At 44.3% G+C, this 12,155-nt stretch overlaps 1 protein-coding gene across 2 annotated transcripts in view; it reads right to left on the bottom strand.

Annotated features, from left to right (window-relative positions):
• Positions 1–12,155, bottom strand: part of LOC124553656 (neprilysin-2-like) — a 255,589-nt gene that overhangs the window by 58,926 nt on the left and 184,508 nt on the right. For both annotated transcript variants that reach the window (XM_047127538.1, XM_047127539.1), the window contains exon 7: positions 8,107–8,324. In XM_047127538.1, the coding sequence (XP_046983494.1) occupies positions 8,107–8,324 (218 nt within the window). The remainder of the gene's footprint in view (positions 1–8,106; positions 8,325–12,155) is intronic.

The raw sequence follows: 12,155 nt of genomic DNA, 5'->3' as shown, positions 1-12,155 counted from the left end.
CGCCCTCACTCAAAGTCCGTCAACTGCACATACAGTTCACGTCCACGCTGTCGCGGCATGCTACCAGTGTTACAGACTGCGATGGAGCTCCGTATGCCACGGCAAACTGGCTGACACTGACGGCGGCGGTGCACAAATGCTGCGCAGCTAGCGCCATTCGACGGCCAACACCGCGGTTCCTGGTGTGTCCGCTGTGCCGTGCGTGTGATCATTGCTTGTACAGCCCTCTCGCAGTGTCCGGAGCAAGTATGGTGGGTCTGACACACCGGTGTCAATGTGTTCTTTTTTCCATTTCCAGGAGTGTAGAACAGACAGGCAGAATTAATGAAGTGCAAACAAAACGAGTAGTGTCAGCATAAGGGAGCTTGCAGCAGTATCAATACTTATAACGTTCTGTTGTCATGCTTGTGTGGTTTTCTTCTCAGCTGCTGTCGGTGTTGGGTTGTCTGCTACGTTAAATAACGCAGATACCGCATTCCACACCAGTATCCTATTTTATGTATCCATGAGCGTTACCACATGGAGGGACCGAGTGGGGGGGGGGGGGGCTGTTATTTGAGCAAAAGAAATGACACCGTTGGACGAACACACTGAAGAGCCAAAGATAGACCTGCCTAATATTGTATATGGCCCCCGTGAGCACGCAGAAGTGCCGCAACGTGATGTGACATGGACTCGACTAATGTCTGAAGTAGTGCTGGAGGGAACTGACACCATGAATCCCTCAGGGCAGTCCATAAGTCCGTATGAGTACGAGGGGGTGGAGATCTCATCTGAACAGCACGTTGCAAGGCGTCCCAGATATGCTCAGTAATGTTCATGTCTGCCGGCCGGTGTGGCCAAGCAGTTCTAGGCGCTGCAGTCTGGAGTCGCGCGACCAATACGGTCGCAGGTTCGAATCCTGCCTCGGGCATGGATGTGTGTGATGTCCTTAGGTTAGCTAGGTTTAAGTAGTTCAAAGTTCTGGGGGCCTGATGACCTCAGATAAGTCCCATAGTGTTCAGAGCCATTTGAATCATTTTTGAATGTTCGTGTCTAGGAAGTTTGGTGACCGGCGGAATCGTTTAAACTCAGTAGAGTGTTCGTGGAGACACTCTGAAGCAACTCTGGGCGTGTGGCGTGTCGCATTGTCCTGCTGGAATTGCCCAAGTCCGTCGGAATCCATAATGGTCACGAATGGATGCAGGTGATGAGACAGGATGATTACGTATGTGTCACCTGTCACAGACGTATCTCGACATATCAGGGGTCTCCAACAGCACACGCCCCACACCATTACAGAACCTCCAGCAGCTTGAACAGTCCCTTACTGACATTCAGGGTCCATGGATTTATGTGGTTGTCTGCATGCCCGTAAACGTCCATCTGCTCAATGGAATTTGAAACGACACTCGGCCGACCAGACAATACGTTTCCAGTCATCGACAGTCTAATGTCAATATTGACGGGCCCAGGCGAGGTGTAAAGCTTCGTGTCGTGCAGTCATCGAGGGTATACAAGTGGGCCTTCGGCTCTGAAAGTTCATATTGATAATGTTTTGTTGAACAGTTTGCACGTTGACACTTGCTGATGGGCAAGCCCTGAAATCTGCAGCAATGTCTGGAAGGGTTGCACTTCTGTCACATTGAGCGATTCTCTTCAGTCGTTGTTGCTCCCATTCTTGCAGGACCTTTCCCAGGCCATAGCAATGTTGGAGATTGATGTTTTACCGGATACCTGTTGCTCACACTTCATTGCTACCTCGGAGATGCTGTGCCCCATCTCTCATGCTCTGACAGTAACGCCACGTTCAAAGTCACTTAAATCTTGATAACCTGCCATTGTAGGAACAGTAACCCATCTACCAACGTGATCCGAAGTATCCGAACACCTGGCTGAAAATGACTTACAAGTTAGTGGCGCCCTTCATCAGTAATACTGAAATTCAGTATTGTGTTAGCCTACCCTCAGCCTTGATGAGAGCTTCCACTCTCGCAGGGATACATTCAATCAGGTGCTGGGGAGGTTTCTTGGGGAATGGCAGCCCATTCTTCACGGAGTGCTGCACTGAGGAGAGATATCAGTGTCGGTCGGTGAAGCCTGGCATGATGTCGGCGTTCCAAAACATCCCAAAGGTGTTCTGTGGAACTCAGGTCAGGACTCTGCAGGCCGGTCCGCCACAGGGCGGGCGTTATCAACAGGTGCTCTATCGTTTGGAAAGATGCAATCGCTATCACCGAATTGCTCTTCAATAGTGGGAAACAAGAAGCTGCTTAAAACAACAATGTAGGCCTGTGCTGTGACAGAGCCACACAAAACAACAATGGGTGCAAGCTCCCTCCATGAAAAACACGATCACAGCAGAACAAAATCGCCTCCGAATTTTACTGTTGGCTCTACACACACTGGCAGATGACATTCACAGGGCATTCGCCATACCCATGCCCTGCCATCTGATCGCCACACCGTGCACCATGATTAGTCACTCCACACAACGTTTCTGCACTGTGTCAATCGTTCCTTGTTTGTGCTCCTTACGTGTGGCTTAATAGCAGCCACTCGACCATGAAATCCAAGTTTTCTCACCTCCCGCCTAACTGTCGTCTTGATGCAGTTTGGAATTCCTGTGTGATGGGGTGGATAGATGTCTGCCTACTACGACCCTCTTCAACATTTGGCGGTCTCTGTCAGTCAACAGACGAAGTCGGCCTGTACGCTTTTGTGCTGCACGTGTCCCTTCATGTTATGACTTCACTATCAGATCGGAAACAGTGGACCTAGGGTTGTTTAGGAGTGTGGAAATCTCGTGTACAGACGGATGACACAAGTGACAACGAATCACCTGACCATGTTCGAACTCGTGAGTTTTGTGGAGCGCCCCATACTGCTCTCTCACGATCTGTAACGACTACTGAAGTCTCTGATATGGAGTTCCTGGCAGTACATACAAGCACAATGCACCTGGTATAAAGAACGTATGTCTTTGTGGGTGTTCTGATACTTTTGATCACATAGGGTATATCTCTGTATTTGAAAACGCACGCTTATATCAGTTTCATTGCCGCTTCAGCGTATACCCAAACTTAACTAAGTACATATAATAAAAGGGCTTCTGCAGCAAGAATTAATCCTTTTCAGGATTTACTAAAATGCCAGTAACTCAAATCCACTTATATTATTCACTAAAAACACAATATTCCAAGCCCTATATTCAAAGTTCTAACTACATTTGAAGTACAGCTTTGTACGGTAGTGAGACATGGACTGTGGGAAAACCGGGACAGAAGAGAATCGAATCATTAGAGATGTGGTGCTACGGAAGAGTGCATTAGAGATGTGGTGCTACCGAAGAGTGCATTAGAGATGTGGTGCTACCGAAGAGTGCATTAGAGATGTGGTGCTACGAAAGAGTGCATTAGAGATGTGGTGCTGTGGAAGAGTGCACTAGAGATGTGCTACGGAAGAGTGCATTAGAGAGGTGGTGCTATGGAAGATTGCATTAGAGATGTGGTGCTACTGAAGAGTGCATTAGAGATGTGGTGCTACCGAAGAGCACATTAGAGATGTGGTGCTACCAAAGAGTGCATTAGAGATGTGGTGCTACCGGAGAGTGCATTAGAGATGTGGTGCTACGAAGAGTGCATTAGAGATGTGGTCTTACCGAAGAGTGCATTAGAGATGTGGTGCTACCAAAGAGTGCATTACAAATGTGGTGCTACGGAGGAGTGTATTAGAGATGTGGTGCTACCGAAGAGTGGATTAGAGATGTGGTGCTACCGAAGAGAACATTACCAATGTGGTGGTACGGAAGAGTGTATTAGAGATGTGGTGCTACTGAAGAGTGGATTAGAGATGTGGTGCTACCGAAGAGTGCATTAGAGATGTGGTGCTACCAAAGAGTGCATTAGAGATGTGGTCCTACGGAAGACCGAGCGAGGTGGCGCAGTGGTTAGCACACTGGACTCGCATTCGGGAGGACGACGGTTCAATCCCGTCTCTGGCCATCCTGATTTAGGTTTTCCATGATTTCCCTAAATCGCTTCAGGCAAATGCCGGGATGGTTCCTTTGAAAGGGCACGGCCGATTTCCTTCCCTCATCCGAGCTTGCGCTCCGTCTCTAATGACCTCGTTGTCGACGGGACGTTAAACACTAATATCCTTCTCCTCCTACGGAAGAGTGCATTAGAGATGTGCTACGGAAGAGTGCATTAGAGAGGTGGTGCTATGGAAGAGTGCATTAGAGATGTGGTGCTACTGAATAGTGCATTAGAGATGTGGTGCTACTGAAGAGTGCATTAAAGATGTGGTGCTACCAAAGAGTGCATTAGAGACGTGGTGCTACGAAAGAGTGCATTAGAGATGTGGTGCTACCAAAGAGTGCATTAGAGATGTGGTGCTGTGGAAGAGTGCATTAGAGATGTGCTACGGAAGAGTGCATTAGAGATGTGGTGCTATGGAAGATTGCATTAGAGATGTGGTGCTACCGAAGAGTGCATTAGAGATGTGGTGCTACCGAAGAGCACATTAGAGATGTGGTGCTACCGAAGAGCACATTAGAGATGTGGTGCTACCGAAGAGTGCATTAGAGATGTGGTGCTACCAAAGAGTGCATTAGAGATGCGGTACTACCGAAGAGTGCATTAGAGATGTGGTGCTACCAAAGAGTGCATTAGTGATGTGGTGCTACCAAACAGTGCATTAGAAATGTGGTGCTACCGAAGAGTGCATTACAGATGTGGTGCTACAGAAGAGTGCATTAGAGATGTGGTGCTACGGAAGAGTGCATTAGAGATGGGGCGCTACGGAAGAGTGCATTAGAGATGTGCTACAGAAGAGTGCATTAGAGAGGTGGTGCTATGGAAGAGTGCATTAGAGATGTGGTGCTACCGAATAGTGCATTAGAGATGTGGTGCTACCGAAGAGTGCATTAGAGATGTGGTGCTACCAAAGAGTGCATTAGAGACGTGGTGCTACGAAAGAGTGCATTAGAGATGTGGTGCTACCAAAGAGTGCATTAGAGATGTGGTGCTGTGGAAGAGTGCATTAGAGATGTGCTATGGAAGAGTGCATTAGAGATGTGGTGCTATGGAATATTGCATTAGAGATGTGGTGCTACCGAAGAGTGCATTAGAGATGTGGTGCTACCGAAGAGCACAGTAGAGATGTGGTGCTACCGAAGAGTGCATTAGAGATGTGGTGCTACCAAAGAGTGCATTAGAGATGTGGTGCTACCAAAGAGTGCATTAGAAATGTGGTGCTACCGAAGAGTGCATTACAGATGTGGTGCTACAGAAGAGTGCATTAGAGATGTGGTGCTACGGAAGAGTGCATTAGAGATGGGGCGCTACCGAGGGTTGTTGCAAATTAAGTCGCCCTGTGGCTACGAGGTGGCAACAGGAAGGGCATCCAGCCACCCTCTGACACTAACATCGCCAAATCCATAGTAACAAGTCTGACCCCACAATGCAAGAAAATGGTGATGACTCTTGTAAAGTAATAGGTTGCCAGCATTCTCCGTGTTATAAAAGCATAGGTGTGCACTTTGAACTAGGAAATAATTTTTTTCTGCCAGATTAATTTCACTTTCTTAAGCTGTTTTTAATAAAGAAACTAATCATTTTAAAATGTCTTCGTCTGCTACTTGCGTGCTGGGTAATGTCAAAATACGTTTTAATCTCAGATTAAATTGACACACACTATGAGTTTTAAGCGCCACACAAACATATGGTCTGAGGGTTCTAGAATGCTGCAAAAAGCGGTTTTAATTCCCCATATTTTCACCTTTCTTCGAGGCGATCACCTGTTTAGACCCCCCTTGTGACCTGCACCCTGTCTACTGAGTCACCGTCCCCCACCCTCCCTTCCAAAAATTTAGTGCTGATGATGCCCATCTATGTATCCACAAACTGGGTTGTTTCAAAATGTAGCGAGGAAAATCGTAGAGGACTCCTTGAGTTGGATGAGGGCAGACACAAGAAGTGGATAGTCAGGGTGAATGAAAGTAATTAAATCCAAGAAAGTGCTAGTTATTATTGTAATAAAGGTCACAAAGGACCCATCATGGAAGAATTCGCATATGCAGTCGCATGAGCAACAGGGAGGGTCGCCCCAAATCGGAAGATGTTAAAAAAGAAGTGGTACTTTATGGCGGCTGTGAAACAATAGGACGGATGTTCAATAAGTAATGCCACGCTTTCTTTTTCTCGGCCAGTTTCGGTCGAAAAAATGCGGAAATTGTTGTGGTACAGCATGGAATATTCCCGCTTCAGCCACTATGATTTCACTAAATTCGGATAGGTGGTGACACTATACATAGGCTTCGAAATGGCGCCTGTAATGGAGGTGAATTTCTAGCCGAGACATGTGACTGAGTTTGTTTCGTTGGAAAACCATAGCATAGCAGATATACATAGGCGCTTGCTGAACGTTTACGGAGAGCTTGCAGTGAACAAAAGCACGGTGAGTCGTTGGGCGAGGCTCCTGTCACCGTCGCAACAAGATCGTGCAAACCTGTCCGATCTCCGGCATGCCAATTGGCCGGACACAGCTGTGACTCCTCCAGTGTTGGAATGCGTGGACACTCTCATTCGAGATGATCGACAGATTACAATCGCACACCTCGCTCCGCAACTGGAAGTCTCTGTTGGCACTGCTGACACACTCGTCTGCCAGTTGGGGTACTTAGAGGTGTACGCCTGCTGGGTTCCTCGCTGCCTAACAGAGGGCAGTAAAGAGCAGTGGACCCACAGAGCGCTGTGCAGTGGCTTGCTGAGTACTCTCTCACAACTAGAGGTCCCCAGTGATGGGACTGACATTCTGAAACCATCTATACAGTAATGTAGCTTAAGATCTCAGGTATCACACCCTGCAGCCAGTCATGTTGGTTGGCCTTCGTTTGCGAGTAGTCGACGAAAAAAAGATTTCGAAATTTTTCATGATGCTCAGTGGCACTAAAAGGTAGCATTTTGTGGGCTTGTTGTGGGGCATAATGGATAGGGCGTAGCGTTCACATGCAGAAGATCGTCGGTATTTTTAAATCCTTATTGAAATGACTTTGATCACTCTTTCTATTCAATTAAATGGTTTGAATGTAATTTCTTCTCTTCATCTGTCACTTAATTTTAATCACCATATGAACTTCTTCGTTTCTTCCCATTTTTCTTTTTACGTCATTCTTTTCCTACTCGGAATTTTTGTGAATGTGAATGTAATTACTTTTATCTATTATAATATTCAGTTATCTGGAAATACCGATCTACTGGTTAAAAAACAGAAGACGAAATAGTTTATTTATACTAACTGTGCAATGGTGTAAAAAATGTATTTTGCGTTACAAAATGGTTCAAATGGCTTTGAGCACTATAGGACTTATCTTCTGAGGTCATCAATCCCCTAGAACTTAGAACTACTTAAACCTAGCTAACCTAAGGACATCACACATATCCATGCCCGAGGCAGGATTCAAACCTGCGACCGTAGCGGTCGTGCAGCTCCAAACTGTAGGGCCTAGAATCGCTCGGCCACTCCAGCCGGCCTTTGCGTTACAAAACATGTGTTTTGTTTACATGGTAATCATCATACAAACATTTAAAATGTAGCCTAAATTCACACAATGGCCGCAATAACGCAGACGAAGATTGAAACGAAAGAAATAAGAGAAAATGAGGAATAAAAATAATGAATTCAATGACAAAGACCAAAATATATGATGATAAAACGAAAGCAATTAAATCCAAATTTTACATAAAATTAATTAAAATCACATGAACGAAGATTTCAGGCAGCGAAAGAACGATAGGAAGAAAAATACGAGGAAATGAAGAAGGCAATATGATGACCTTCTGCCTGTGAAGGCTGTACCGTATCAATTACACAAAACAACCTGTCCATCTAATGCTACTTTTTTAACGCTATTGAGCGACACAAAAATTCCGAATTTTTTTGTTTTCTATTACTCGCAGACAGGGGCCTACCAGGGTGAATGGCTCCAGGGTACAATACTCGAGATCTTAAGCTACATCTCCGTATAGACGGACTGAAAAAGTCACTCCCACCACTGGGGACCTCTCTGTATGAGACGTAAAAGCAGAACCCAGGCAGAATGCTGACCTCCTGGCCACAACTTACCTCTTGGGGGTGTGGCTGATCAGTTCTCGGAGCCTCTCGAGGTAGGACGGCACCACCACCACCACCACGTCATCGTCGGAGACAGTGACGTGCGGCGGCAGCATCGCCTGCAGGTACTCCAGCCACGACAGGAGAGGGAACTCGCGCTGCAGCTGTTCCACCGTGTACGGGTTGTACAGCTGCGTCAAGTTGCGCCGCTCCTCTTTGGGCAGTGAGATCTGTGGACCGATGGCGACCCCGTCAGGATCAGTGCCCTTGTGTCCAGACCACTCTGTTGGACTGAGAAAGTTGCAGAAATTGCAATATGAAATTAGTTGCGATCTACCGATTAAAAGAAATTATAGAAAGATAGGATATGAAGCAGATGCTGCCCAGATAAATGAAAATGACCACTGTGAAGAATTCAGAAGGCAGCATTATGCGATGGTTGACTGAAACGGAGGGAAGGACTGCAACAGACTGCACATGTAGCTTTGAGAAATGAACTAGTGAAAGTGGCAGAGGATCAAATAATATGCCAGGCCCACCCTTGGCTAAGATACAAATTATTGAGCCTAAAATGATTGAAAAAACGAGAAAACATAAAGAAATGCAGCAAGTGAAACAGGAAAAGCAACTATAGGCATCTAAAATACAGGAGGAAGAGGAGATTAGTGTTTAATACTCCGTCGATAATGCGGTCATTAGAGAGAGAGAACAAGCTTGGTGAAGTACAGGGATGGAAATTGGCTGTGCCATTTCAAATAAACCATTCTCACATTTACTGGAAAATGAACATGAACAGTCACACCCACAAGGAACGTCTTTTTTACGAGGTGATGATTGTCGAAGTAGAGAGGATATAAAATGTTGACTGGCAATGGCGAGGAAAGCGTTTCTGAAGAAGAGAAATTTGCTAACATCGAGCATAGAATTCAAGTGTCAGAAAGTCGTTTCTGAAAGTACTTGTATAGAGTGCAGCCACGTATGGAAGTGAAACATGGACGATAAATAGTTCAACAAGAATATTATAAAAGCTTTCGAAATGTGATGCTACAGAAGAATGCTGAAGATTAGATGGGTATATCAGATAACTAATGCAAAGTTATTGAAGAGAACTGGGAAGAAGAGTAATTTGAGGTACAACTTGATTAGAAGAAGGGATCGGTTGGTAGCACATATTCTGAGGCAACATGTGATCACCAATTTAGCATTGGAGGGTAAAAGTCGTAGAGGGAGACCAAGAGATGAATACACTACGCACATTTAGAAGGATGTAGGTTGCAGTAGGTACTGGGAGATGAAGAAGCTTGCACAGGATAGGGAAGTATGGAGAGCTGCATCAAACCAGTCTCAGGACTGAAGACCACAACAACAACACTCTAACATATAACTGGTGAGTGGTAGAAATGGACCCTGCAGGGGTCTTGGGTACTGTGACTGTTGAAGGCCAGAGATCGCACATCAAGATCGAAACTTTACATGCGAAAATCCACAATGTGTTAAGTGAAGTTTGTGGAGAGTTTACAGTGGTTAGGTTAGGTTAGTGTTGTTTAACGTCCCGTCGACAACGAGGTAATTAGAGACGGAACGCAAGCTCGGGTTAGGGAAGGATGGGGAAGGAGATCGGCCGGGCCCTTTTCAAAGGAACCATCCCGGCATTCGCCTGAAACGATTTAGGGAAATCACGGAAAACCTAAATCAGGATGGCTGGAGACGGGATTGAACCGTCGTCCGCTCGGTAGTTTACAGATTGTAACATTTATATCGATCCGAAGGAGGTTTACATTATGTAACTGTCTATCTGCAATTATGGAGTGTGTATTCTTTGTTAGTTGACGTCCTTGATTTGTGACAGGAAATTAGAGTTTTGTAATGTATATGTGGAAAAAGCAAAATGAATTGTTAAAAGGATAAATTATTATAATATGTGTATGATTATAAAAAAGACAGTGTTTGTTGAAAGCTGGTTCATGCTTAGGGCACTTGTATTTGTAATACATAAAAGATGCAGGGAAGTCCCTCCGCAACGGAAATGGCATGGCGCGATGTAAAAGGTGGTTTTGGCGGTCGGACTGGGCGGCTCCTTGGTGCGAATGGTACGCAGTAAGTGGCCAGCCGTACCATGGTGCACTTCGACTTTGCCAAGAGAGGCGAAATGGAAGCCGCTTTGGAAAGGATTTTTACCTCGGATGTGGATCTGGCTATTATTTGGTATTTTGGGCAAAAAGGGATGGCTCTAATATGTTGAAAATCCGACGCCACGAAGAAATTTTGTTGAGCATTCGAACATCAAGAGCCGTGAGAACAGTTAGCCGCCACGTCGCTTGCCACCTAAACTTCGCCACTGCTTTACTAACTTCATACATGCAGGTATGTATATGGGCGTGGTCCAGTTAAACTGTGTGTGGTTTTAATAATAATCATAATGTTATAAATCTGTGTCCGGAACCATATTTTCTGTCCTGATCACAAACCTATGCAGGACCCTAAGTGCTACTAAAAATAAACAATTCTTGCATTCAAGTGTTTCAAAGTGGTTGTTTTTGTTTGTCAAATGTAAAAGGAGTAGCAAAAGGTAAATTTAAAACCACAAAAGTGAAGTTAGATAGGATTTTGCTAAAGTACTGTTAGTTTATTGCAAAGTATAGTTTTGCAGGAATACAATGACAAATTGTGTAAATGTTATTGTCTAAAATACCTGCTTCGCAGTTGGTAAAAAAGACAAATAAGTTAAGCTCATTTTAAAAATAGTGATGTTTAGATTTCTACCATGAATGGTTCCTTTTTCGAAGTTAACTGAACTCAGTGTTGAATTTTTTGTCTTGCAAAGTAAATTATCAAATGCTCCAAGTGAAGTGAAGGACTAGCTTTGTTTGAATTAGTCTTTTCTACTGAAATAATCATAGAGTTTGACTAGTGACACTATACTAGTTTATGGGTCCCCCTTATATTCTCCATATATTAGAAAGATAATTGGATTATCACTGTTGCTAAGGGAAACTGATATATGTAGAGGAGTATAAACAGCGTATTTATGATATCATTTGTCTTTATCTGTGTTTTTACATGTCAATTAAGATAGAAGCTCCTCATGTCCAAATTTAGCTCTGCTATTTACGCAGTAACATTTTATTATTGGTTTAAGTAGTGATCTTGAAACTAGCTGTTATTAGCATGAACTTGGTACAAATTTGTTTTCTATAATTACTGGTGTGTGCGTTACTGGTAACTGCTGCTACACACAGCTCAGAGTGGCCTGTGTTAGTTTGTATCCTGTGCGCTATTCAAAGGGAAACATCAACGAAAGTAACTTTAATAATCAATGATCAATTTTCTTAAACACATATTTCCAAATTAATGTGCCCAATTGGGCTGGCGAGCGTTCAGTTTTTTCATTCACATATCGTTTTTACCACTTTCAGTAATTCCCAAGGTCAAAGTCCGTTTAGTTTTTCTGTTAATTTCACCATATTCAAAAACACCGTCCGATACCTTTACCCATTAGACACACGAATGGTAAGAATTCAAAATCCTCTCAAAGGGTAACATTAGGTTGTTCCACAGTACGCTTGTGCACTATACGTGGCAAGTTAGCGTTGTAAGATGATCGAAGTGTCAACCTTGTGGAAGAAGCTTTTGAAGAAGATCTGAGTGCGACTTGTGATCAACTCCCTGAAACCACGGGAATTCCCCAAAAATCAGTATTCCGTATTTTGGTAATTGGTTTGAAGAAGAGAAAAATTTTTGCATAATAGGTCCCCCACAGTTTGACTGCTGTCTAGAGGGATTGCAACCTTTCTCAGACGATTCGACCGTGAAGATCAAGGATTCTTGCGGCTAATTGTTGCTATTGATGAAACATGGATTAGAGACTTTGAACCGGAACTGAAATCACAGTCCAACGAGTGGAGAGCGTTAGTTTCTCCACGTCCTAAAAAATTTAGACGCTCTCAATCAGACTTCAAGCAAATGACGATTTTTGCTTATGATTACCAGGAAATCATCATGATAGATAGGGTCCCGTGTGGAACAAGTGTCTAGAAGTGTATTATCATAACTTCCTGGAA

The sequence above is a fragment of the Schistocerca americana genome, chromosome 11 (assembly GCF_021461395.2).
Source record: "Schistocerca americana isolate TAMUIC-IGC-003095 chromosome 11, iqSchAmer2.1, whole genome shotgun sequence".
Lineage (NCBI taxonomy): Eukaryota > Metazoa > Arthropoda > Insecta > Orthoptera > Acrididae > Schistocerca > Schistocerca americana.
The sequence above is the reverse complement of the archived record's forward strand: the minus strand, read 5'-3'. Positions and strand labels throughout refer to the sequence as shown.